General features: G+C 52.9%; 1 protein-coding gene across 7 annotated transcripts; it reads right to left on the minus strand.

Annotated features, from left to right (window-relative positions):
- Positions 1-1,755: 1,755 nt before the first annotated feature.
- Positions 1,756-23,630, minus strand: LOC118727643 (mitochondrial amidoxime reducing component 2). 7 transcript variants are annotated; one of them, XM_045587106.1, is made up of 8 exons: positions 12,380-12,772; positions 9,877-10,050; positions 8,599-8,761; positions 6,984-7,124; positions 5,503-5,564; positions 5,343-5,414; positions 3,629-3,699; positions 2,393-2,711 (listed from the first exon to the last, which is right to left on the minus strand). In XM_045587106.1, the coding sequence occupies exons 1-8, from the start codon at positions 12,682-12,684 to the stop codon at positions 2,485-2,487; spliced, it is 1,215 nt and encodes a 404-aa protein (XP_045443062.1). In that variant the 5' UTR covers positions 12,685-12,772; the 3' UTR covers positions 2,393-2,484. The 7 variants fall into 7 exon arrangements, with proteins under 7 accessions (XP_036309364.1, XP_036309363.1, XP_045443065.1 ...); XM_045587107.1 differs by lacking the exon at positions 12,380-12,772 and adding an exon at positions 23,298-23,630 and having other exon boundaries at positions 2,401-2,711; XM_036453468.2 differs by lacking the exons at positions 2,393-2,711; positions 3,629-3,699; positions 5,343-5,414; ... (3 more) ...; positions 9,877-10,050; positions 12,380-12,772 and adding exons at positions 14,707-15,008; positions 16,605-16,751; positions 17,742-17,813; ... (3 more) ...; positions 22,542-22,718; positions 23,298-23,614.
- Positions 23,631-25,327: the final 1,697 nt, after the last annotated feature.

The raw sequence follows: 25,327 nt of genomic DNA on the forward strand, positions 1-25,327 counted from the left end.
TAAAACCCAACATCACAGTCATAAACACATGTAATCAACCCTGTAAAGTAAACAGCAGCATTTAGAACCATTTTAGAGCCGGGCAAGCACACAGAGACCACACAGAGCCAGGCAAGTAAAAAAACTTTTTTTTTAAAGTATATGTGTAGGCTATATTTGGACCATAAGACGCAGGGACTTTTCCCCCCACTTCTGGGGGGAAAAAAGTGCGTCTTATGGTCCGAAAAATACGGTAATCATGTGATGGCGGCAACTCCTCCCCTGAGCTGGGCAGGGTGGTGGGGGGTTGGGGGGAGCATGGAACCCGTGCCCCACCCATCCCTCCACCCCCCAGGCCCCCCGCAGTGAGACCCAGGGAGAGCAGGATCACAGTCAAGGCCATGGCCTAGGCCTCCTCCCAAGGACAACACAGTCACCGAGATCTGACACCAAGATCCCTCCGATTATTGTTGTTGTTGTTTTAATGCATTTTTAGCCCAGTCAACATGGCTCAGTGCTTGAGCATCGACCTAGGAGCCAGGAGGTCACAGTTCGATTCCCCATCAGGGCACATGCCCGGGTTGCGGGCTTGATCCCCAGTGTGAGACGTACGAGAGGCAGCCGATCAACGATTCTCTCTCAGCATCGATGTTTCTCTCTCTTCCTCTCCCTTCCTCTCTGAAATGCATAAGAATATATTTAAAAACACATTTTTATAATCCCCAGTCATTGGTGGTGCAGAGCCAGAGTCTTCCCCTTGCTTGGAATGGAATGGGGTAACTTTGAGATGCTGTCATAACCCACTAGTTCATTTCTAAGAACACGGTGGCAGCAAACAGAGTCTGTTCTTGCTGACGAGAGATCCTAGCACAGGGCGCGAGCTTATGTAGGTTGGGGGGCCTTCGGGGTCGGCGGTAATTGTGCTCATGGTGGAGGGAGGCAGCACTCCCTGGGAAGCGTTGCCATGGAAGCAAGGCTAGCAGACAGAAGGATGGCGCCTCTTGTCCACCCATCCATCCATCAGGTTGGGAAAACGAGTCCCAAGAGAGAGAATGCTTCTCCCCTAAGATCCACGCATGGGGAGCTGGTCCAGGAGGCCCTTTCCTCGTCCCCTTGGACCTTGTAATCCCTAATCCCATCCTTCCATGCAGAAGGACGCATCCCACAAGAGGCCTCCTCCATGGGATCAGGAATTGTCACTTCCCAACGTCCCTCCTGCTGACCCGACTCCCTGCCCCCGGCTGGCACTTCCCGGAGGCCAGAGCCGCATCTCAAAGGGGATCAGCTGAGGGAGGGTGGTGGTCAACGCCAACTGCAGGCCTCCAGGGCCTTCGGCCAGCTGCTGGCCTTGGGAGAGCTATGAGGCGCACAGGACTTCCCAAAACTACTGGTCCCCGAATTCTCTGAGGAGTATCCCTCCAGGCCCGCCTCCAGAATTGCACGGGCCAATCAAACACAGGGAGGTGCCCTGTTGGGCGTGGCACCAACACCCTGGCCACACCCAGGAGGGGGGCCACTCTGTCCTCCCATCAGGCACTGCTGGAATGATCTGCCTGGACTCCCGGCCCGGGTGGTGATAACCCCATGGGCCATGTCCCAAGGTCACACTTGGCTAGTCAAGCTCACCCGGCCTCCAGCCACAGTTCTACCCACTCAGCACCCATCCCCCAGGCAGCAGACCTCCCCCACAACCCCCACCCCTAGGTCATGCTCTCTGTGCCCTCTCGGGACCTCACCTGGGGCTCCAGGAGGAGAAAAGCCACGTGACATTCCAGCCTTGCTTGGGGAGCTATTTAATTCCCATTGCGTGCCCCCCACACACACACAAAACCTTCTAGAACATTCCTCTCGCTCGCCCACTCTTCCTCCGTCTCTTCTTTTCTCTCTCCCTAAGGGGGGGCCATGACATGACCGAGGTGAGCGCTCCCAGGAGGTGAATCCAGAGGAAGGAGAAAGAATGACCCCACCATCATAGCGACACACGGAATTCTCAGACGCCTGGCCGTTAGGTGGCTTCCGGGAGTCCGACTCAGTCATGGAGACTGTGTTATGTTTTTGGGCTTGAGGCTCAGGACTCTGGGAGCATCGAGACACAAGGAAATCCACAAAAGCAAAGACTCGGGAAACCAGAGATCTCAAGAAAAGGCAGAGGCTCCAACACACGGTATGTCAAAGGGGTGGCATTTTCGAGGGCATTTTTCTCCAGGGCACCTGCTCTCCGGGGACCCGGGGTCCCCATTACTGGTCCAGCAGGTAGACGGCATCCCCCACTCTGATCGTCCCCGGGTTTTCCGGAACCAAGTACTGTCCAAAGAGAGGCGATTTTCCGTACAGTTTCTGCTCGGAAGGGTCACACAGGCGGTAACTACAGGAGGAGAGAGACCAGGGTGAGTGACAGCCGCACAGAAGCGAGAGCTCAAGCCACACCTGGTTTCCTCTCGGCGGAGGTGAGTGAGAATGAACCCCACGGGGCCCTGGGGCCCAGCTCCGGGGAGCACCTCCCCATCACCCAGAACAGCGCCCCCCAGTGCGCACACCGCAGAAGTGCAAGCAGTGGCCACACCCTGCATCTTTCCTCCAAGCAACGGTCCCTGTACTGGATATGCTTCCACATCCCTCATCACCTTCCTTCTCCCACACACCCCTCCTCCTGATCCTCATGTCTGTCACCATCACCAGTGGTCGGCAAACTGCGGCTCGAGAGCCACAGGCGGCTCTTTGGCCCCTGGAGTGTGTCTCTTCCACAAAACACCACGGCCTGGGCGAGTCTATGTTGAAGACGTGGCGTTAGAAGAAGTTTACGTTTAAAAAAACGTGGCTCTCCAAAGACATGTCCGTCGTTGTCCTGTGGATATTTGGCTCTGTGGGCTGATGAGTTTGCAGACCACTGCACTAGACTACATTCTTTTCTTTTTTTTTTAATATATTGTATTGATTTTTTACAGAGAGGAAGGGAGAGAAATAGAGAGCTAGAAACATCGACCAGCTGCCTCTTGCACATCCCCTACCAGGGATGTGCCCGCAACCAACGTACATGCCCCTGACCGGAATCGAACCTGGGACCTTTCAGTCCGCAGACCAATGCTCTACCACTGAGCCAAACCGGTTTCAGCCTGAATTCTTTTTGTAAGCTTGCTCTGGTCTGGCCACTGCCTCTCCCTGCCCTCACCAGCCTCTGCAAACCTGTGCCCCTTTGCCCCTCCCATGCCCCCAGACGGCACTGCCCAGGCATCTTCCATGTCCTGTCCCCTCCGTACTTTCCCGGTTTGCTGATTTTTCTGCAATTCCTGCAGGACGCCCCGCCCCAGGTCCCCGTGCATTCAAATTCTACCTCCTCCTCAAGGCCCTGAGACCGGTTTGGCTCAGTGGGCAGAGCATAGGCTTGTGGACTGAAGGGTCCCAGGTTCGATTCTGGTCAAGGGCACATGCCTGGGTTGTGGGCTCCATCCCCAGTAGGGGGCGTGCAGGAGGCAGCCAGTCAGTGATTCTCTCCTATCCTGGATGTTTCTATCCCTCTTCCTCTCTGAAATCAATAAAAATGTATTTAAAAAAAAATAAAAAGTAAAGGGAAAGACTAATTCCTTCCTCATCTGTTCCTGCCAGTGGGTGCCTCCCTGGGCCTCCGGGCTGCTATTTCGAACACACGGGACCCCGTGCCCGCCGTGGGTGGCACCATCAGGAGGCAAGGCCATCGGAGAGGCCTCCCAGCTGAGAACATGCCTAGGGGGGGCAACGCAGCCCTTGGGCACCACGAGGACACAGGGGGGTGGGGTGGGGGGAAGCAGTGTGGCTCCGAGCACCCTGCCCCTGAGCCAGGAGTCGTCTGGACACCATTGTTTGCTTCACGTCCATGATTTATGTCCTGCGGCCGGGCCCTTCGCGGCCCGATTTATGACTACCTGCCCCGGGAAGCATAAATTACTGCCTCTGTGGCAACCTAAATCTCCTGGGCGAGAGGAGAAGGCACCTAGGCTGGCTGCTCTGTCTCCTGGGGGCTTAAGAGCAAAGAGGGGGGGCCTGCAGGGAACATACGGAATTTCAGGAGAGCGAGCTAGTCCCCTTGACTCCGTGTGCCCACCCTCGCTCTGTGTTTGGATCAGTGATTCTCTGTAAACACAGGTTCCCTTGGAGGGGAAGGGGGGCGGCCTAGCCCACGGGGGGGCAGGGGGTGGTCCTCAGGAGGCTGGCATCTCTGACACCCACAGGGGACGGTGCCCGACGCCAAGGAACATGCTGGTGGCAGAGAGAAGCAGGCGTGCAGGAAAGGAGGAGGGTCCGATCCCCCATGGCTTGGCTGGTGGGACACAGAACCACCCAGTTCTGCCCTGCCTGCTGCCTCATGGAGAACAACATCCAGACCCCGGGTGGTGTGGCTCAGTGGTTGAGTGTCGGCCTACAAATAGGAGATCACGGTTCGATTCCCGGTCAGGGCACAGGCCTGAGTTGCTGGCTCGATCCCCAGTAGGGGGTGCGTAGGAGGCAGCCGATCAATGATTCTCTCGCATCATAGATGCTTCTGTCTCTCTCTCTTTCTCCCTTCCTCTCTGAAATCAATAAAAAAATAAATACATATATTAAAAAAACAAACAGTGCAATGAATCCACTGTTATCACCCAGATTCTATTTATCAACATTTTTCCCATGTTATATTTTGTTGTTAATTCTCAACCGAGAATATTTTTTCCATTGATTTTTTTTTTTTTTTTTTTTAGAGAGAGAGAGTAGGAGAGAGAGGGAGGGAAAGGGGGAGATAGAAATATCAATGCAGATGCATCGATTCGTTGTCTCCTGCGCACCTCAGCCTGAGTGGGGCTCAGGACTGTATGTGCCCTTGACCAAGAATCGAACCTGAGACCCTTCAGTTCCTGGGCCGACGCTCTAACCACTGAGCACCCAGCCAGGATTCCCGTGTCTTTTTTTTTTTTTTCCCCCTAAAATAATCTGCAGCCCATCCCAGACATCATGTCACTTCCCCACACACGTTTAACATCTTTGTCCAAACACACGGACGCGCCTTGCATCCCCTCAATGCCATTATCACACCTCATACGCTCTGGCGTCATCTCGGTTCCGCGATAAAAATTTGCCAACATGGCTAAACACTGTGAGTCTGTTTTTTAATCGGTGTGTCTGCATCGTGAATTCTCAATGAAAAACAAACAAACAAACAAACAAACAAACAAACGTGTGTGCAAGCAGGCACCCCGGGGGCCAGCCCCATCCCCATCTCCTCAGACTACTTCCCAGATCGGAGTCCCTAAGGCCGTGTGTGTGTGTGTGTGTGTGTGTGTGTGTGTGTGTGTGGTGGTGGTGGCGGCGGCGTTTGACTGCTGCTTCTTGGAGATATTACAGCCCGTTCCTACCTCTTCAGAGTCTCCAGCGGCTCCTTCCTGCTCATGATGCCCGTGTCCGGGTCCACAGTGGTGAGAAGGCACCTGCGCACACGGGCCCAGAGCGTCACACGGGAACAGAGGCCTGGTCCCGCCCTCCCTGTCCCGGGCAGCCACGCCGGGAGGGTCTTACCTGGAACAGGCCATCGCCCTCCTCAGCTCCACGTCCCCGACGAGAAGCTTGTGCCACGAATCCTAGGGGACAGGACGCAGAGGCCATGTGAGCACTCCGCAGCCCTCGCCCCGACGTGCCCCTCGCATCAGAGATGGCAGCTTATTTATTTATTTTTAAATATATTTTATTGATTTTTTACAGAGAGGAAGGGAGAGGGAGAGAGAGTTAGAAACATCGATGAGAGAGAAACATCCATCAGCTGCCTCCTGCGCACTTCCCTCCTATTGGGGATGTGCCCGCAACCAAGGCAGTACATGCCCTTGATCGGAATCGAACCCAGAACCCTTCAGTCCACAGGCCGACGCTCTATCCACTGAGCCAAACCGGCTTTGGCTAAAGATGGAAGAGTTTGCATCAGTCCCGTGAAGACACACAGCTTCCTGCCCCTCTCTCTGCCTTCCATGCGTCAGTTCATTCGCCTGAAGTGAAGTCTCCTTTCCTCTCACTTGTCCATCTGTGATGGAAGCCCGCCTCCTGCAGGAAGCCGCCCTGATTGATGCTGCCAGACTCAAAGAGGCGGAGAAAGAAGGAGAAAGAGGAGTGGGGAAAAGCGAGGAGAGGGTCTGGAGAGGCTGTGTCAGATCACTGTGTGTGCGACTGAGGTGGATTAAGACCCTCAGTTCGCCGAAACCGGTGTGGCTCGGTGGATAGAGCATCAGCCTGCGGACTGAAGGGTCCCAGGTTGGATTTCGGTCAAGGGCATGTACCTTGGTTGCGGGCATATTCCTGGTAGGAGGCATGCAAGAAGCAGCTGATCTATGTTTTCTCTCTCATTGATGTTTCTAGCTTTCTATCCCTCTTCCTTCCTCTCTGTAAAAAAATAAATAAAATATATATTTTTTAAAAAGAGTCTACATTACTCTTTTTTAAAATTATATTTTTATTGATTTCAGAGAGGAAGGGAGATGGATAGAGAGAGAGAGAGACAGAAACATCAATGTAGAGAGAGAATCATTGATTTGCTACCTCCTGCACGCCCCACACTGGGGACGGAGCCCATAACCTGGGCCTGTGCCCTGACCGGGAATCAAACTGTGACCTTCTGGTTCATAGGCCGATGCTCAACCACTGAGCCACACCAGCTGGGCAGTGTGTATTAGTCTTGGTATGTGTATTGCAGGCTTTTCTTTTAAGTCATGAAATGGGCCCCGTAACTGCAATATTTCGCAACAGTCCAGAAATCTGGACAGCTCGGTACAGAGCAGCCCGGGCCTGTACCGTGTGCGTTTCTCCACCGGGGGGCACCGACATCACATAAAAGCACATCTCTGCCTTGTCTATTCCTGTGACGCCCCCAACCCTGGTCGGGTGCGCAGGAAATAAAAAATAAAAAATAAAAATGAACTTTAGAAATAATCGAATGTCACTTCAAAGACTCTCAGGCCTTTAAAAAAAAAAAAGTTAAATCCAAGGAAAAAGGCCAGGAAGGCTCGCGTTACCTCTGCATACTCGCCGCAGCCCGAAACGAGGATATTGGGCCTGAAGTTCGTTGCCTTGACTTTCCGCTCCAGCTTGGAGTTGAGATCCGCCAGTGAAGCCTCAGACAGGAGCAGGAGCGGGCTGGCGTCCGAGTACGCGATCTGATGGAGAGACAAACCGTTACCGTGTTTCCCCAAAAACAAGACATCCTCCGAAAATAAGACCTACTTAACAGGTTTCCTTCTGAGTGAAATATAAGGCATCCCCCCCCCCCCCCCGAAAATAAGGCCCCCTCACAGGCAAAACATGAGAGATTTGGTCGACTGATTCTGAAAGAAATGGAGTCACAAGAAATTCATCAGGAAATTCCGGAATTGGATGGTTAGGATGATGTTCCAGAAGATGATGACATGACTGTCATCGAATAAACGAGTCAATTCTTGATGCTGTAGGATTCACAGTCTGTCTGGTTTGTGTTGACATCGACCGTACTGCCGTACCGTATGCAGGTAATAAATTTCCTTTCTTTTCATTTAACAATAAATGTGTACCGTATTCTTCTTCATGGAAAAACAAGACATCCCCTGAAAATAAGACCTAGCGCATCTTTGGAGCAAAAATTAATATAAGACACTGCTGTCTTATTTTCGGGGAAACGGGGTATTACACAAAGGATTTCTCAGGGGTCAGGCGGGTCTAAACCTCAGAACCCGCTCTTCTCCCCCCCCCCCCCAATCTCTTTCAATATTTCTCTAGTTCTTTTTATATTTTTATTGATCTCAGAGAAGAAGGGAGAGAGACAGAGAAACATTAACTGCATCCATGATGAGAGAGGATCCCTGATCGGCTGCCTCCTGCACACCCCCCGCTGGGGGTCGAGCCTTAGACCCGGGCCTGTGCCCTGACTGGGAAGCGAACCGAGATCTCCTGGCTCATAGGTCGATGGCTCAACCACTGAGCCACACAGGCCGGGCCTTTTTTATAGAAAAGTCACAGTGATGCGGAAGGCCTTGCAGATAACGGGAATTACATGATGGAGGGACGTGGACGTGACCTTGGGGTCTTGGAGCTGTCGGTGGGCGAGTGCCCTTGGGGAGGTCACTCCAGCTTTCCCAGCCTCTGGTTTCTCACGGTTAATATCTTAGCTGACAATCAGGCGGTTGGGCTCGATGACCTCATTGTGTGTGAATAAAAAAATCATTCATTGATTCCACAGGTATTTACTTACGCAATCTGCAGTGTTAAAGACTCTTGCTGGCCCTGGCCAGTTTGGCTCAGTGGACAGAGCATCAGCCTGCGGACTGAAGGGTCCTGGGTTTGATTCCGGTCAAGGGCACATGCCCGGGTTGGAGGCTCGGTCCCCAGTAGGGGGCCTGCAGGAGGCAGCCGATCAATCATTCTCTCTTATCCCTGATGTTTCTCTCTCTCACACTCTCCCCTCCTCTCTGAAATCAATAAAATAAATAAATAAATAAAAGATTCTTGATGATAGTGATTTGTTGAATGGCCCTAGTAACTGAACTACACAACAGCGTGCTCCCAACCCCGCTGTCACCATGACTCCGTGCAGCCTTGTTCCTGGAAGAGCCGGTGGCATCATTTAAGTCTGTGGGTTGCCAGACACACATCTCTCACCTGGTCTGTGGGCCGGAATGCGTCCATTATCTGGTGGGACTTTCTGGGCGGCATGTGAGGCTCAAAGTGCACCAGGCGGTAGGGCTGGGCCTTCAGGAAGCTGGTGATCCACTGGGCTGCTGCCTCGCCACAGTCCCGGCCCTGGATCTCCAGGCCATGCACCCTGCGGGGGGGGGGGGGGGGGGGCGGGGAAGGGGTGTGAGGAGGAGTGAAGACTGAGCCTGGCTTTGCAAATCTGAGGACCTTACCATGCCCCACCCACATCAGAGAACCTGCCCACACTGTGATGTCACCGTCATCCCTTCATTATCAGGAGACGTGATGTTCACCTGCCCCTTGCTTCTGTGAATACCCAGTTTTCCTTGATTTTTTTTTTTACAGAGCGGGATAGTTAGAAACATCGACGAGAGAGAATCATCCATCAACTGCCTCTTGCACCCCCCACCCCTACTGGGGATATGTCCGCAACCAAGGTACATGCCCTTGACCGGAATCGAACCTGGGACCTTTCAGTCCACAGGCTGATGTTCTATCCACTGAGCCAAACCGATTTTGGCATCTTTTGTCAAATATTGATCGACTTTGTAGGCGTGGGTTTATTTCTGGGTTCTCGATTCTGTTCCGTTGATCTGCTGTCTAGTATTTTTATGCTGGTAATGTTTTGATTATTGTAGCTCTGTAGTATGGTTTGAAATCAGGAAGTGGGATGCCTTTGACTTTGTTCTTTCTTTCTTCTCTCCCCCCCCCCCCAAAAAAAAATTGCTTTATTCGGGGTATTTCGTGGTTCTATGCACATTTTAGGATTGTAGTCTTCTACTTCTGGGGCAAATGCCATTGGGATTTTTTGGGTAGGGATTGCACTGAATTTGTAGATGACTTTGGGTTGTATGGACCAGTGGATTCTTGACATCTTTGCCCCAAGAGTCTGAGCATTTCTCATTTGCAATTTCCAAAAAGGTTCTTGTTTAGTCTTTGGGGCAGGGGTCAAAGTCTATACAGGATCATGCAGAACGTTTTCACGCCATTGCAGATGGGTTAAAAATTAAGGGATAAAAATTTTCACCACCAAGAATTATGTTTCTAGCTTCCTCTATCTCTCTCCCTTCCTCTCTGTAAAAAATTCAATAATATATATTTTTTTAAATACAAAATTAAACAAACAAACAAAAAGGACTTGGAATCCTTCACTAATTGCTGACCACCTTTCTCAGGATTCTCTCCGAAAGTCGAACGTTCTCGACACACGCACACCAGGGCTGAGAAGGGCCGTTGGCTCACCTGCACTTGAGCACGGGATTGGTGGCGGGCGCCTCGACGGGCAGCAGCAGGTCCTGCATGTAGGCCGCGCTGAGGGTCAGCGTGTCGCCCTCGCAGGTCAGGGACACCAGCACCAGGCGCGGCTCCTGGCGGGCGGTCACCATGGTCCCCGCCTCGTTGATCACCAGCCAGAACCTGCCGTTTGCAAAAGACAAGATGTGCATGGACCGCCCCGACAGGCTGCTCACCCGTTGTGGTGACCCCCAATCATAAAATTATTTTTGTTGCTACTTCATAACTGTCCTTTTGCTACTGTTATGAATCGTAATGTAAATATCTGTGTTTTCCGATGGTCTTAGGCGACCCTGCTAGCGGTTCTCAACCTGTGGGTCGCCTAAGACCATCGGAAAACAGATATTTACATTACAATTCATAGCAGTACCAACATTGGCTATGAAGTAGCAACGAAAATAATTTCATGGCTCAGGGTCACCACAACATGAGGAGCTGTGTGAAAGGGTTGCGGCATTAGGAAGGTTGAGAACCACTGCTCTAGAATGTTCCTCCTTCAATGGGCTTGCTGGGAAAATTCATTAATTTTGCATTTTCAGCTCCAGCGACGATGTCGCTCCTGACCTCCCCAAACCTTTCCTGGTGCCCCTTCCCCTGCATCCTGCCACCGGTCACGCTGCGTCAGCTGCCCCGTAGGACTGCATCCCCGGGTCACGTTGCTTGGCAGCAGGTCAGGGAAGCGTGCACCCCCGTGCAAATGCCAGCTCTTACGATCGCCCTTTGCACTGTGAGCTCAGTGCATCTCTTTCCAACGGGTACAGCGCACTGGCAATGACCTTGACCTCTGGGCCTGCAAAGTCAATGCTACGCTCCTCCGGAGTCCTTATGCAAACCCTGGGAGAGCTGGGGCCGCTGGCTTCCTCCCTGGAGCCAAGAGGCATCGCTCATCTTTCCACGGTGTCACGTCGCCCTCTATCGGGGAGAGGAAGGAAGTGACAGGCCCTGAGCCCCGTGTTACCCACAGAAGCTGTGAGGGCTGCCACGGGGAGGAAGGCGTTTGGGGTGCAGACGAACCATGAGGCCAGGGTGGCTTATGTCACTTAATATAATGTTCTCTAGATGTATCTATGCTATAGCATAAATTAGAACGTCATTCCTGAAGCCAGACCCCGAGGAGGACAAGGCCCTTGCTCTGGGCCTTTGCAGTCTTGGCTGAACCCCATGAATTCCCAGGGATTGTGCCTACCCAATGGGGCGTGAATAGTGCCCCTCTTCTCCACGCACCAAGGGCGAAGGGAACCCGAGTCCTGCCTGCCTGCCCACTGCCCGCGGCTCTGAGCCGGGTTCTTACCCCATAAAAACCAGCTGGAGAGAATTATGGGGGAAGATTAGCTCAGCACATGTGTTTTGTGTTTGTTTGTTTTTAACGGACGCAGTAACATGACAACGCAACCGCACTTTGCAAGCAGCAAGAAACCCGAGCGTCAAGTTTCCAACCTTATCCTGTGGCGCCAGCCTGGGGGCGCTCTTTGGATGGGGCTGGGAGGTGGCTCCAAGTTACCCCAAGTTCTCAAGAGAGAGTGAGAAAAAGTGGCGAGGCAGAGGGGTATAGGGGGTGCGGTGTGGGGGGGGGCAATCCTGGCTCGGGGCTTCCGCTGGACATGCCTGGGGACCCATGCCACACCTCAGCAGGAGCGCAAGATGCAAGATGCAAGAGCCCTTGACAGGTGGAAAGCCAGCCAGCTGGGGACAGCAGGTGTGTGTGCTCAGCTCAGCTCCAGGCGATGCATCCCTGTCTTTCCCTTGTCCCACCCTCTCCTGGTTCCCGGGAGGACCAGTGAACGCCCACCCCGTCCCCAGCTGGTCCCCAATGCCCATCCCCATCCCCATCCCCAACCCCATCCCCATCCCCATCCCGGGAGGACCTGTGAGCGCCCCTGCAGCCTCCCGCGCCCACCCCGTTCCCAGCTGGTCCTCCATGCCCATGCCCATGCCCACTCCCACTCCCATCCCCAACCCCATCCCCAACCCCATCCCCATCCCCATCCCCATCCCCATCCCCATCCCCATCCCCATCCCAACCCCATCCCCATCCCCTCCATGCCCATGCCCATGCCCATGCCCACTCCCACTCCCACTCCCACTCCCATCCCCAACCCCATCCCCATCCCCATCCCTATCCCAACCCCATCCCCATCCCCATCCCCATCCCCATCCCCATCCCCATCCCCATCCCGGGAGGACCTGTGAGCGCCCCTGCAGCCTCTCGGGTCCACCCTGTCCCCAGCTGGTCCTCCATGCCCATGCCCATGCCCACTCCCACTCCCATCCCCAACCCCATCCCCATCCCCATCCCCATCCCTATCCCAACCCCATCCCCATCCCCATCCCCATCCCGGGAGGACCTGTGAGCGTCCCTGCAGCCTCTCGGGTCCACCCTGTCCCCAGCTGGTCCTCCATGCCCATGCCCATGCCCATGCCCATGCCCACCCCCACCCCGCGGAGCCGGTACCTGTCCCGCAGGTGACCACAGCGCAGCCCCAGCGCGGTGCACTCGGCCTCGCTCACCGCCACGCCCTTGCCGGACTTGAGCGGGTAGATCCACAGCTCGGCCACGGTGCCCACCTGCCGCCGGCGCCCCCCGCGCAGCACCCGGCGCCAGAGGCCCTTGCCCAGCGCCAGGGCGCCCAGCCCCAGGCCCAGCGCCACGGCGCCCAGGCCCAGGCCCAGCGCGGCCGTGCCCAGCCAGGAGGCCCGCGGCGGCTCGGGGAGGCGCAGCACCCGCACGTAGAGGTGGCTGCCCGCCGGGGTGCCCATGGCCGGGGCGCGCGGGGAGCCGGCCGGGCACCGCGGTCACGTGCGCGGCTGCCCCAGCTTGGGGGGTGCAGGGCCGGGTGGGGTTGGGGTGGTGACCCTTGGACCGAGCTCCGGAGGGCAGTTCCGGAAGCCCCGCCCTCCCGGCCAATCAGAGGCCCGCGATCGCCAGAGGGGGCGGGGTCAGGGGCGGGGTGGGGGCGCGCTGGCCTCCGGTGCCCGCTAGCTGCGGCCCGGCAGGCGCGTGACCCAGGCAGGCTGCCCGCTGCCCAAGGATCGATCTGCTTACTCGAGGCCTGTTTTTTTTTAAAATATATATTTTATTGATTTTTTTTACAGAGAGGGAGAGAGAGAGAGAGAGAGAGTTAGAAACATCGATCAGCTGCATCCCCGCACTGGGGATGTGCCCGCAACCAAGGTCCATGCCCTTGACGGGAATCGAACCTGGGACCTTTCAGTCCGCAGGCCGACGCTCTATCCACTGAGCCACACCGGTTTCAGCTCATGGCCTGTTTTATCCAAATGAAAAGGGGCCAAAAAGGGAACATGTGCAAGAGAAAGCCTGCGTTCAGCTAGAAACCAGGCGGCGGGCAGCTCCCGGGCGTGGGGAGAGTGGGGAGCAGGTGCACCCAGGAGTCCATGCCACCTTTCCAGGAGTCTAGGAACAGGTGCATCTAACCTATTCATTCTCCAACCTCAGGCTATCACCCTCTCCCAACCCCAACATCCAGGAATCGTGTTCAGGGCACACAGATCAGCGTTGCTGCAGCTATTGGGGTGCATCCTTGGGCTCATAGCTCTTCCCTCCCCCGCAATGTTGGGTGGTGGGAGGCCTGGGAAGATAGAGGGACAGCATATTCCAGAACGCAGGGTTTTGGATCCCATATTCTCTATAGAAAAAACAGCTCCCAGACCTTCAATGTGGTGGGTTTCTATTTCTCTCTCTTCCTAATTTCTCTCCAGAATTTTAAAAAAATACATTTTTATTGCCAAAACCAGTTTGGCTCAATGGATAGAGCGTCAGCCTGGGGACTGAAAGGTTCCAGGTTTGATTCCAGTCAAGGGCATGTGCCTTGATTGCGGGCACATCCTCAGTAGGGTGTGTGCAAGAGGCAGCTGATGGATGATTCTCTCTCATTGATGTTTCTAACTCTCTATCCCTCTCTCTTCCTCTCTGTAAAAAATCAATAAAATATATTTAAAAAAAATAAAATAAGAAAGCCCTGGAAACAGGTTCATACATACCAAAGAGGAAGTACATTTATTAATATGAAAGGAACCACAAAATTATACATCTGCAAATTCATTCACATATTTATTACTTCAATGAGAATTTCTGTTGCATCATACCCAAAAAGTTCATTTTTCTTGGTTATCAAATTAACAATGATTTGTGCCTAAAAAATCTATGGGCAGCCTTCCTTCTTCCCACTCCACTCTCCAAGTTCCATTCTCTTTTAGATCCCAGTTCTCTTCTTGATCACAGCTGGATTTCCACAGTTGCACAAATACTTGTATTCGGCTTAAGAGAGGCACAATTGAATATAAAAATAAGTTTTATAAAATAACTGCCTTACTCAAGTACAGCCGGATTCCATGGTGGTCGGGTCAAAAGTACATGAATGGAAGGTCCATAGGACTCAATAGCCATGTAAAACCAATGAATAGTGCCCTGGTCAGTATGCTCAGTGGTTTGAGCATCCGAAGGTTGCGGGTTTGATTCCCCGTGAAGGGCACATACCTGGGTTGCAAGTTCAATCTCCCACCCCAGGCAGGGCCAGTTTGGGAGGCAACCAATCAATGTGTCTCTCTTACATCTATGTTTCTCTCTGCCACTCCCTCCCTCCCTTCCTCCCTTGCACTCTCTCTAAAAAATCAATTAAAAATATATCCTCGTGTGAAGAACCAGCTCACAGAATTTTGTGTATTTATCCATAAAGGCACATCAGGAAACCTGCTGTTCTTCCTTTCGCCTAAAACAGGGAAGGCGAGGTAATAAAATGTAAACGTTTTGGAAAAATCGGGCAGCTTTTCAGCAGATTCTTTATCCTTTCTTCCCTCGTCAGAATTAATGTCAGAATTGAAAAAGCTACAGTGCCATTCAAAACAATTCTATAGATGATTTTATTCATTGAAACAGTCTTCCTCGCCTAAAATCTATATAACCTTCTTATCCCCAAATCACCTCTAATACTTTCCTTGCATTAACTCGGAGCAGGAATAACTCCAAAAAGTCAAAGAAACGAAGGTTCGTGTCAGGGCGAAGCTGATCGGAGGTGTTGTTATTGTAGTTAAAATCCTGATGGATGTCTCTTGGACGCTTACATCTGGGAAAATAACAAGAGTGTCTGATTATTTGCTTTTCTTTCTCGTCCTGCCCATATACGGAATTCAGATACCCAACACAACAGCCACTTATCAAAATGCAGGAAATAAAAACCATGTCTTGCGCCAAATCATGAAAAAAAGTCGAGTTAAGATGGAGTCGCCCACCCAGTTCTGCCAACAGCTCAGAGCGAGGGCTGTCTCTCCCAGGACATGGTGGGGGAGGGAGGATGCAGATGGGAAGAGCCCTTTGGAAAGCAATTGGTCAAGGTGCTAAAAAAAAAAAAAAAATATGCCGAGATCCCCATGAGCCAATAATTCCACTTTAAAAAGAACTTAGAGGAAAACACTTCATTTTAAATGTTCTGCATACGAACACATGGACCGTAACACTATTTCTTAGCAAAACCGGCGATAGTCCAACTGTCAAAAATACTGTAAGATGATGGAATGTTATGAAGCCATCGAAAAATGGCATTTGAGGCTGGCCAGAGTGGCTCAGTGGTTGAGCATAGAACTGGGAGGTCCCAGTTCGATTCCCGGTCCGGGCACATGTCTGGGTTGCAGGCTGGATCCCCAGTGTGGGGCGTGCAGGAGGCGGCTGATCAATGATTCTCTTATCATTGATGTTTCTCTATCTCCCTTTTTTTCTGAAATCAATAAAAGTATATTTTTAAATGACATTGGAATAGATTGGAAGGCTATGAAAGTGCTTATGATACATATTTCTGTGTGTATGTGCATATATATATACTGTATATCTTATAGATACATGATATATATACACATATACATATATATATACATGTATACACACACACATATATATATATTTTTTGGGGGGAGACATCATATATATATGTCCCAAAAAATGTATACACACTCTGAATGATTATTAATTCCAATGTGTTAAATCTGAAAAGAAACATCAGTTGAGCTATCTGTTGTTACACTATGTATACATTTTTGGGGGACTGTGTTTGTATATATGTGTGTGTGTGTGTGTGTGTGTGTGTGTGTGTGTGTAGCATATGATATATACCGTATATCAGAGACAGAAAAAAATAAGTATGTAGCTCTCGCGGGTCGCTCACCTTAATGGTCTTATTCTGAGTAATACCCGCTAGAGAGCTGGGTACACATGACTGTCACTGTAGCAGCCCCAGCATCAGCCCCCTATATGGCCTGGAGAGTGGGATGGGCAATCTGGGTGGGGGAATACAGATGACTGAGGGCATTAAAAATAAAGGGCATTTTGCTGAAACCGGTGTAGCTCAGTGGATAGAGCGTCGGTCTGTGGACTGAAAGGTCCCAGGTTCGATTCCGGCCAAGGGCATGTATCTTGGTTGCGAGCACATCCCCGGGAGGGGGTGTGCAAGAGGCAGCTGGATGGTGTTTCTCTCTCATCGACGTTTCTAGCTCTCTAACCCTCTCTCTTCCTCTCTGTAAAACATCGATAAAATATATTTTAAAAATAAATAAAGGGCATTTCCATCCCCACAGGTCAGAATGCAAGCTGCTCACTCTTCCCACAAAACGTAGAAACATCTGAACGTGAGAAAGCGTGGCTGAGAATTCAAGGCCCCGCCTTCCACAGCACAGCTGGCCCTTTCCCCACGTCACTCACCATCTTGTACACGGGGTCGCCCACTTTCAAGCTTCCAATTTTTTCCACCGAATAATACATCCCAAACAGCGGGGACGACTTGTAGATCGGCTGCTCCGAAGGATTACACAGGCGGTAGCTGAAAGAAGCCCAAATTCCTCCTCAGGAGCCAAAAAGCATTAATAACCTAAGTGCTTCGGCCCTGGCTGATGTGGCTCAGTGGATAGAGCATCAGCCTGTGGACCGAAGGGTCCCGAGTTTGATTCCCGTCAAGGGCATGTACCTTGGTTGCAGGCTCCTCCCCCAGCCCACCGGGGCCCTGATCAGGGCTCATGCAGGAGGCAACCAATCGATGTGTTTCTCTCGCATCAGTAAGTCTCTCTGACTTTCCCTCTCTCTTCCACTCTGTCTAAAAAAATCAATGGAAAAAGGTCCTTGGGTGAGGATTAAAAAAAGAAAAAATAATAACCTAAGGGCTTTTCATAGGATTCAAGCTTTCACCCCAGGCTGGCCATAGCGGTTTCTCTTTCTCATTAATGTTTCTCTCTCCTTCTCCCTCCCTCTCCTTTCCTCTCTCTCTAAAATCAATAAAAACATATACATATATATATATATATATATATATATATATATATATATATATATTTATTTATTTATTTATTTAAATACATTTCATTGAGTTTTACAGAGAGGAAGGGAGAGGGATAGACAGCTAGAAATATCAATGAGAAAGAAACATCGACCAGCTGCCTCCTGCACACCTCCTACTGGGGATGTGCCCGCAACCAGGGTCCATGCCCTTGACCAGAATCGAACCTGGGACCCTTCAGTCCGCAGGCTGACGCTCTATCCACTGAGCCACACCGGTTAGGGCATAAAAACTATATATATATATATATATATATATATATATATATATATATATATATATATATATATATATATATATATTTTTTTTTTTTTTTTTAAATTGTCAAAAGCATGAAAAGATGCATCCAGAAACAAAGAGGAAGCAGCACTCCCAAGAACCGATAGGCACAAGCCAAGCGGAAGGCAGAGTGGGAGGTGCCCATGTGCCGGTAGCTCTCGGTGGGGATCATGTTAAAAACACACGGGACCCATGTCCTACCTCTTCAGGGTCTCCAGGGGCTCCTTCCGGTCTATCACTCCGGTGTCGGGGTCCACCGTGGTCATGATGCACCTGCCGGGCAGGAGCCGCGGGTAAGGTGACGGTGAAGAACCGATGACGAAGAACCCCCACTCCCCAGGGGCCAAGTCTCGCGAGAGAGTCCTTACCTGGGGCAAGCCAAAACCTTTTTCATTTCCATGCTGCCAATCTGGATTTCATCCCAGGTGTCCTAGGAGAAGGGGGAACAAGCACTGTCTGTTGAGTTAAGGCTTCCTTCGTCTTTTTTATTTTTTAATTATTCTTACTCAGAGGTTTGCATAACTGGCTCTTTACTTCACCATGACCTCATTTTATTTTATTTTTTAAATAAATCTTTATTGTTCAGATTATTACATATGTTCCTCTTTTCCGCCCCATAGTTTCCCTCCATCTGATTTCCCACCCCATCCCATGCCCTTACACACACACCCCCGTCACTGTCCTCATCCACAGGTGTAAGATTTTTGTCCAGTCTCTTCCCGCACCCCTCAGACCCCCTTTCCCCAGAGAATTGTCAGTCCACTCCCTTTCTGTGTCCCTGATTCTATTATATTCACCAGTTTATTCTGTTCCTCAGATTTTTTTTTTATTTTTAAATATATTTTTATTGATTTCAGAGAGGAAGGGAGAGGGAGCGATAGATAGATAGATAGATAGATAGATAGATAGATAGATAGGGAGAGGGAGAAGAAGAGAGAGGGAGAGAGAGAAACATCAATGATGAGAGAGAATCAGCTATCTCATCGATGTTTCTAATTCTCTATCCCTCTCTCTTCCTCTCTGTGAAAAATCAATAAAATATATATATACATATATATATATATATATATATATATATATATATATATTTTTTTTTTTTTTTTTTTTTAAATAGGGAGCCACTGACCTCCTCAAATGCCCCGCAGCCCGTCACCACGATGTTGGGCCGGAACTGGTCCATCTTCACCTTCTTCTCCAGCCTGGTGTTCAGGTCGGCCAGGGAGGCCTCGGAGATGATGTGGATCGGGCTGCCGTCCGAGTACGCCACCTACACCAAGAGCACGGCCCCCATCAGGCCTGGCCGCCTCCTGACAGTCCTGGGGCCGACGGCACAGCTAATCTAAGTCTGCACACAAGCCCTGGCTGGTGTGGCTCAGTGGATAGAGCATTGGCCTGCGGGCTGAAGGGTCCCAGGTTCGATTCTGGTCAAGGGCACATGCCTGGGTTGCGGGCTCCATCCCCAGTAGGGGGCGTGCAGGAGGCAGCCGATCCATTATGCTCTCTCATCATTGATGCTTCTCTCTCTCTCTCTCTCTCTCTCTCTCTCTCTCTCTCTCTCTCTCTCTCTCTCCCTTTTCCTTCCTCTCTAAAATCAATAAAAACATATTTTTTTGCCAAAAGCGGTTTGGCTCAGTGGATAGAACGTCGGTCTGCAGACTGGAAGGTCCCAGGTTCGATTCCGGTCAAGGGCATGGTTGCGGGCACATCCCCAGTAGGGGGCGTGCAGGAGGCAGCTGATGGATGTTTCTCACTCATCGATGTTTCTAGCTCTCTATCCCTCTCCCTTCCTCTCTGTAAAAATTCAATAAAAAATATTTTTAAAAAACACATTTTTTTTTTTTTTAATTTTAGAAGCAAAACCACCCGAGTGCAGAAGCAGGGAAGGGATGCTTCGAGCTTGGAAATGGCCAAGTCAGCTCTGGACTTGGGGCGGGGGATCAGCCAGGCTGGGGGTCCACCCCCTCAACCCCTTTTCCTCCTCATTCCGCACTCCAGCGCCCCATAGGTGATCCCCCTCCCACATCATCATCATCATCATCATCATCATCATCATCATCATCAAATGGGGGAAGCGTCTGCGGCCAGTCAGCTCTGCCGAAGTAGGGATGTCTTTCCGCTGCCACCAGCCCCCTCAACATGCATTTCATGAAGCACCTACTGCGCGCCAGCCTTGTTCCAGGCGGGAAAACTGCATAGAACAACGCAGGTGCCAGGCCATGCACTCAAGGAGCCTGGGGACTGAGGGGCTTGGGGGAGGGGGTGGGAGAGACACCCCGAGGAGCGTGCATGCTCTTTTAAACCTTATTTCACTGCAGGACCAAAGGCTGGGGCGCAGTGTCTTCACTGGAGGTGCCTTCCCAGCACCCGACAAAACCGTCCCGAGCTGCCTGTGGGAGCAGCGCTGGCCGGGGGAGAAGCCTGCTTCTGAAATGTTAGGAAACCTGCGTTTAGCCCCAAAGGAACCTCTCACGCTCACCTCTCCTCCCCAGCCGTGTTCTCCAGAGTGCCCCAGAGTCACTCCTGGCTCCTCCCTGCACAGGGGTCCCCCACATTCTATCTTCTAGGCCAGCGTTTCCCAAGCTTCTCGCATGATGAGAATCACCGGGTGGAGCTGTTAAACTACAGATTCCCGAACCCCAACGAAGAAGTGCTAAACTGGGATTTTTGGGGGGAGCATAGAGGTAAAAGCACTAGTTAAGTATACAATTTTACCTACCGTGTTTCCCCCGAAAATAAGACATCCTCCGAAAATAAGACCTAGCGCAACTTTGGGAGAAAAAATTAATATAAGACACTGTCTTATTTTCAGGGAAACAGGGTATAAGTTCCCAAAAATTCCAGTTTAGCACTTCTTCGTTGGGATCCGGGAATCTGTGTTTTAACAACTCCACCAGGTGATTCCCATCATGAGAGAAGCTTGGGAAACACTGCTCTAGGCATCCCACTGCCCTCTCCATCCCCAACACCTGCCCAGGTGGTACCCTAGTGCCACTCACCTGGGCCAGAATACCCTTCCCTGCCTGGGGCCCCCCAGAGGCTCTTAGGGGGCCCAGGAGGAGGAGGCAGAAAGAGCAGGGTGGCGGGCGGGTGGAGGGGGGCAGGGGAGGGGCGGGCCTCTGGCGGCTCACCTGGTAGTTCTGCACAAAAGACGGGAAAATGCTCCTCGACGCCCTTCCCTTCATGCTCTGCTCAAACTGAACCAGCCTGAAGGACTCTGACTTCAAGAAGCCGGTGAACCACTGGGCCGCCTCGTCGCCACAGTCCCTGCCCTTAACGTCCAGGCCAAAGATCCTGCAGGGGCGATAGAGGGACCGGGGTCACGGCCTGCATCGGCGGGTCCTGGGCAGCAGGTGGGGTCCTCAGGGCCTGAGGCTCTGCCTTTCTCAGCTGCTGGACCGGGGACCACAGGGATTCAGGATGCTTTTGGAGGAGGACAAGGAGGCAACGCTGCATAGAAGTCATTCTGCTGGAGCAGAAAGAGACAGACCCTAAAGGTTGGCTCTTCCCACGCCCTCCGTGTTGGTACCAATCACACTTTTATTTTAAACATATTTTATCGATTTTTTTACAGAGTTAGGGAGAAGGATAGAGAGCTAGAAACATCAATGAGAGAGAGAGATATCGATCAGCTGCCTCCTGCACACCCCCCACCGGGGATGTGCCCGCAACCAAGGTACATGCCCCTGACCGGAATCGAACCTGGGAACCTTCAGTCTGCAGGCCGACGCTCTATCCACTGAGCCAAACTGGGTTTCGGCCAATCACACTTTTTGACCGTTTATATTTGTGATGCTTTGCCACCTCAGGGTTTTGCTGATTCAAAAGCAAGTGCCCTCCCAGAGCTAGAGGTAGGAAACCACTGGGTTTCCATACCCATGCCCACAAACGGAGAGCCTCAGCTCCAGCCACCTCCTCTGCTACTTTTAAACCCCGGCCCCCATCCCCTGCCCTAATCACCCAGCGCCCAAAGGTGCCAGCCCCTCCGTCCCAGCACCCACTGAAATTCTCCACACCCGCCAATCCTAAGTCCTTCCTCTGGAAAGGACAGTCAAGGCTCTTGCTCACTTCTTTCCTGTCCCCTCTGCCTCCTGACCAGCCTGGAGCGCCCCCGTGTGGCCCTGCGCGGCTTGGCGCCCTGTGTTTAGGGACTGGCAAATATTTATATATATATATATATATATATATATATATATATATATATATATATATATGTATGTATATATATATAATATTTCTTTGTGACAGTCATTTCCTCACCTGCGAGTCTTACCATGTCTGATTAAAACAATTCCCAGCTGGACAAATATGTGATACCTTTATCAATCAAGAAATTTAAACAAACAACAACAACAAAAAGCATTCCCAGCGCCCAGCCAGCTTGGCTGTGGTTGAGCATCGACCTGTGAACCAGGAGGTTACGGTTCGATTCCTGGTTGGGGCACATGCCCGGGTTTCGGGCTGGATTTCCAGTGTGTGGGGGGCGTGCAGGAGGCAACCAGTTAATGATTTTCTCTCTATCTCTCTCTATCTCTCTCTCCCTCTCCCTTCCTCTCTGAAGTCAATAAAAATATATATATGTATTTAAAACAATTCCCAGGTGCCCTAACCGGTTTGGCTCGGTGGATAGAGCGTCGGCCTGCGGACTAAAAGGTCCCAGGTTCGATTCTGGTCAAGGGCATGTACCTAGGTTGCGGGCATATCCCCGGTAGGGGGTGTGCAGGAGGCAGCTGATCGATGTTTCTCTCCCATCGATGTTCCTGACTCTCTCTCTCCCTCTCCTTTCTTCTCTGAAGTCAATAAAAATATATTTAAAACAATTCCCAGGTACCTTCAAGCAATAGCCTGCACCTGATCACACCTGATTCCAACTCAGTCTAGACGGCTCCTAAACACTTCCTTCACCAGACTCGTCCCGTCCTGGGCAAAGAGGGGGTTCAGGGAAGAGCCTAGGAGGCGGGGCTGGGCCTGTCGCAGGTCCCAGGGGGGCCCCAAGCAGAGCACCTGCAGTTGTGCACCCGGTTGGAGGAAGGCAGCTTGGTGGGCAAGACCAGCTGCTCGGCGAAGCCGGGCGCGCTGAAGACCAGGCAGTCGTCCTCGTAGGCGATGGAGACCAAGACCAGGCGGGGCTCCTGCCGGGCTGAGACCATGTGTCCGTCTTCCTTAATCACCAGCCAAAACCTGCGATAAAAGAGCCAGGGCACACTCAGGACACCCTTTTCCTCCCTCCCCTCTCCCCTACCCCCTAACCTCCCCCAGGGCTGCCCTCTGCGGTCCTCCTTCATCAAACCCTCGCCCTGGGACCGGACACGGTGGGGAACCCCTATGTCCCAGCACCCACTGGAGCCCCAGCGAGGCCAGAGCCAGGCCCCTGCAGCCAGCCAGGGCCTTGGGTTCAGCGTTGCTCCAGGCCGCCCCCTAGTGGCGATGGCAGTTTATGTTTCTGCTTGTGGAGCCAAAAGCGAAGACAGCAAGTTTACAACCAGGGCAGACTCAGTCCTTCTGCCCAGAAGGAACTTTGGCCCCGGCCTACCTCCCCCAATCTGGCTCAGGCGTGAACTTGACCTTCCCAAAACAGGTTTACCACCTGGTTTTGCGTTTGACCCTGTGGCAAACCTCTACTCTCCTTCCGGAAGGGGAATGGGGGAAAGATAACGGTAAACTCCCTTCCCCTCCGGACTCCCCCCGACCCCAACCCCAGCAGGTCCCGGGCTGACAAGCCCCCCATCCTCACCCCGATCCGGCGCCCGCTCCCCCTACCTGTCCCGCAGGCGGCCGCAGCGCAGCCCCAGCGCCGTGCCCTCGGCCTCGCGCACCGCCACCCCCTTGCAGGACTTGACGGGGAAGATCCACAGCTCGGCCACGGTGCCCACCTGCTGCCGCCGCCGGGGCCGCCGGGCCCGCCGCCGCCAGAGCACCGTGCCCAGCGCCGCGGCGCCCAGGCCCAGCGCGGCCGCCCCGAGCCAGGCGGCCCCGGGCAGCGCGGCCCGGCGCGGGCCCCCGAGGCGGCCCAGCAGCTGCGAGCCCGCCGCGCCCATGGCGGAGGGTGGCGGGCAGGGACCGGGGAGGCTGCAGGGACCGGGGAGGCAGCAGGGACCTGGGAGGGAGCAGGGACCTGGGCGGGAGCAGGGACCTGGGAGGCTGCAGGGAGCACCAGGAGCTGCAGGCCCGGAGGAGGGGAGGGAGGAGCCGGGCTCGGCCCAGCCCCCCGCGCGCCCAGGGCGGAGGGGAAGGGAGGGACCGGGGAGGGAGCAGGGACCTGGGAGGGAGCAGGACCTGGGAGAAAGCAGGGACCGGGAGGCTGCCAGGAGCACGAGGACCTGCAGGCCCGGAGGAGGGGAGGGAGGAGCCGGGCTCGGCCCAGCCCCCGGGAGGGAGGAGGGCGCACCGGCCACGCGCGTGCCCAGGAGGGAGCGGGGGTAAGATCAGGCAGCCCCGGGGGAAATCGAGGCAGAGTGTGTCCCCGGGAGGCCGTTGCGACCCTCCGAGCAAGCGTGCTCCCCTCCCCTCCTCCCTCTCCCCTGTCCCCGGGGCGCGCAGTGGCCGCCAGCCCACCCCTCCGCCCCCTTTGCCCCCTCACGCCGTCCACTCGGCTGCTTGGCTAAGGTGGCCAGATCGCCCAGGTGTTGGCGGGACAGTCCTGGTTTCTAACAGTTTTTCCCCCCCGCGTCCCAAGGCGTTTAAAAAAATGTCCTGATGTTTGGAAAGACTCTCTCCAATGTTTCCAATCTTTCCAAACATCGGGACTTCTTTAAAACGCCGCGGGGACGCGGGAAAAATGGTTAGAAATCAGGACTGTCCCGCCAACACCTGGACGATCTGGCCACCTTATGCTTGGCGCAGAGCGATGGGGGTTTGAGAAGGGGAGACCTCCAAACCAGGAGGGACTACATTTGCTGGCAGATCCCCCAGGAAAAAGGCAGAACTGCCTTCTCCCTCCCCCGCCCCCCAGCCCACTGGGGGGAATTTGTGCTTTGGGCCCTGAGTCTGGCATCCTTTACTGCAGCCCAAGGCCAAGCCCGCAGGACGACCCTCCAGCTGGACCCCACAAAGCTCTCCAGGTCTGGACAGGTCCCATGGGGCTTCTGGCTAAATGTTAAACTGGAGCTCAGAAACCGGTTTGGCTCAGTGGATGGAGCATCGAAGGGTCCCAGGTTCGATTCCGGTCAAGGGCATGTACCTTGGTTGCAAGCCCATCCCCAGTAGCGAGTGTGCAGGAGGCAGCTGATCTATGTTTGTCTCTCATCGATGTTTCTAGCTCTCTATCCCTCTCCCTTCCTCTCTGTTAAAAAAAAAAAAATCAATAAAATATATTTAAACTGTAGCTCAGGACTCAGCAGCTGCAGCAGCCACCTGCAGAGGATCACAGAGGATTGGAGCCAAGGTGTATGCCAGCCATGGCTAACCTGCAGAGTTTAGCAGTGAGTCCCGTGTCTTGTATTTGCTGCAGGTAAATAAAGCTATCTTTGCGCCCTGGACGGTTCGGCTCAGTGGATAGAGCGAAGGGTCCCCGGGTTCGATTCCCGTCAAGGGCACCTGCTAGGGTTGAAGAGGCAGCCCATCAAGGGTTCTCTCTCATCATGGATGCTTCTCTCTCTCATGTCCCTCTCCCTTCCTCTCTGAAATCAATAAAAATATATCAAAACATTAAAAAATAAAAAGATTGAGGAAGGGTGTCTGATGGCAAGGAGCCTGGGAGAATCCCCTCAGGTTAGGAGGAGAAAACCACTGGAGGGGGGAGGGGAGAAGGGAAGGGAGGCCCCTGGGACCCTCTGGGCACTGGGCACCCC

Source organism: Pipistrellus kuhlii, unplaced genomic scaffold (assembly GCF_014108245.1).
Source record: "Pipistrellus kuhlii isolate mPipKuh1 unplaced genomic scaffold, mPipKuh1.p scaffold_m20_p_25, whole genome shotgun sequence".
Taxonomy (NCBI): Eukaryota; Metazoa; Chordata; class Mammalia; order Chiroptera; family Vespertilionidae; genus Pipistrellus; species Pipistrellus kuhlii.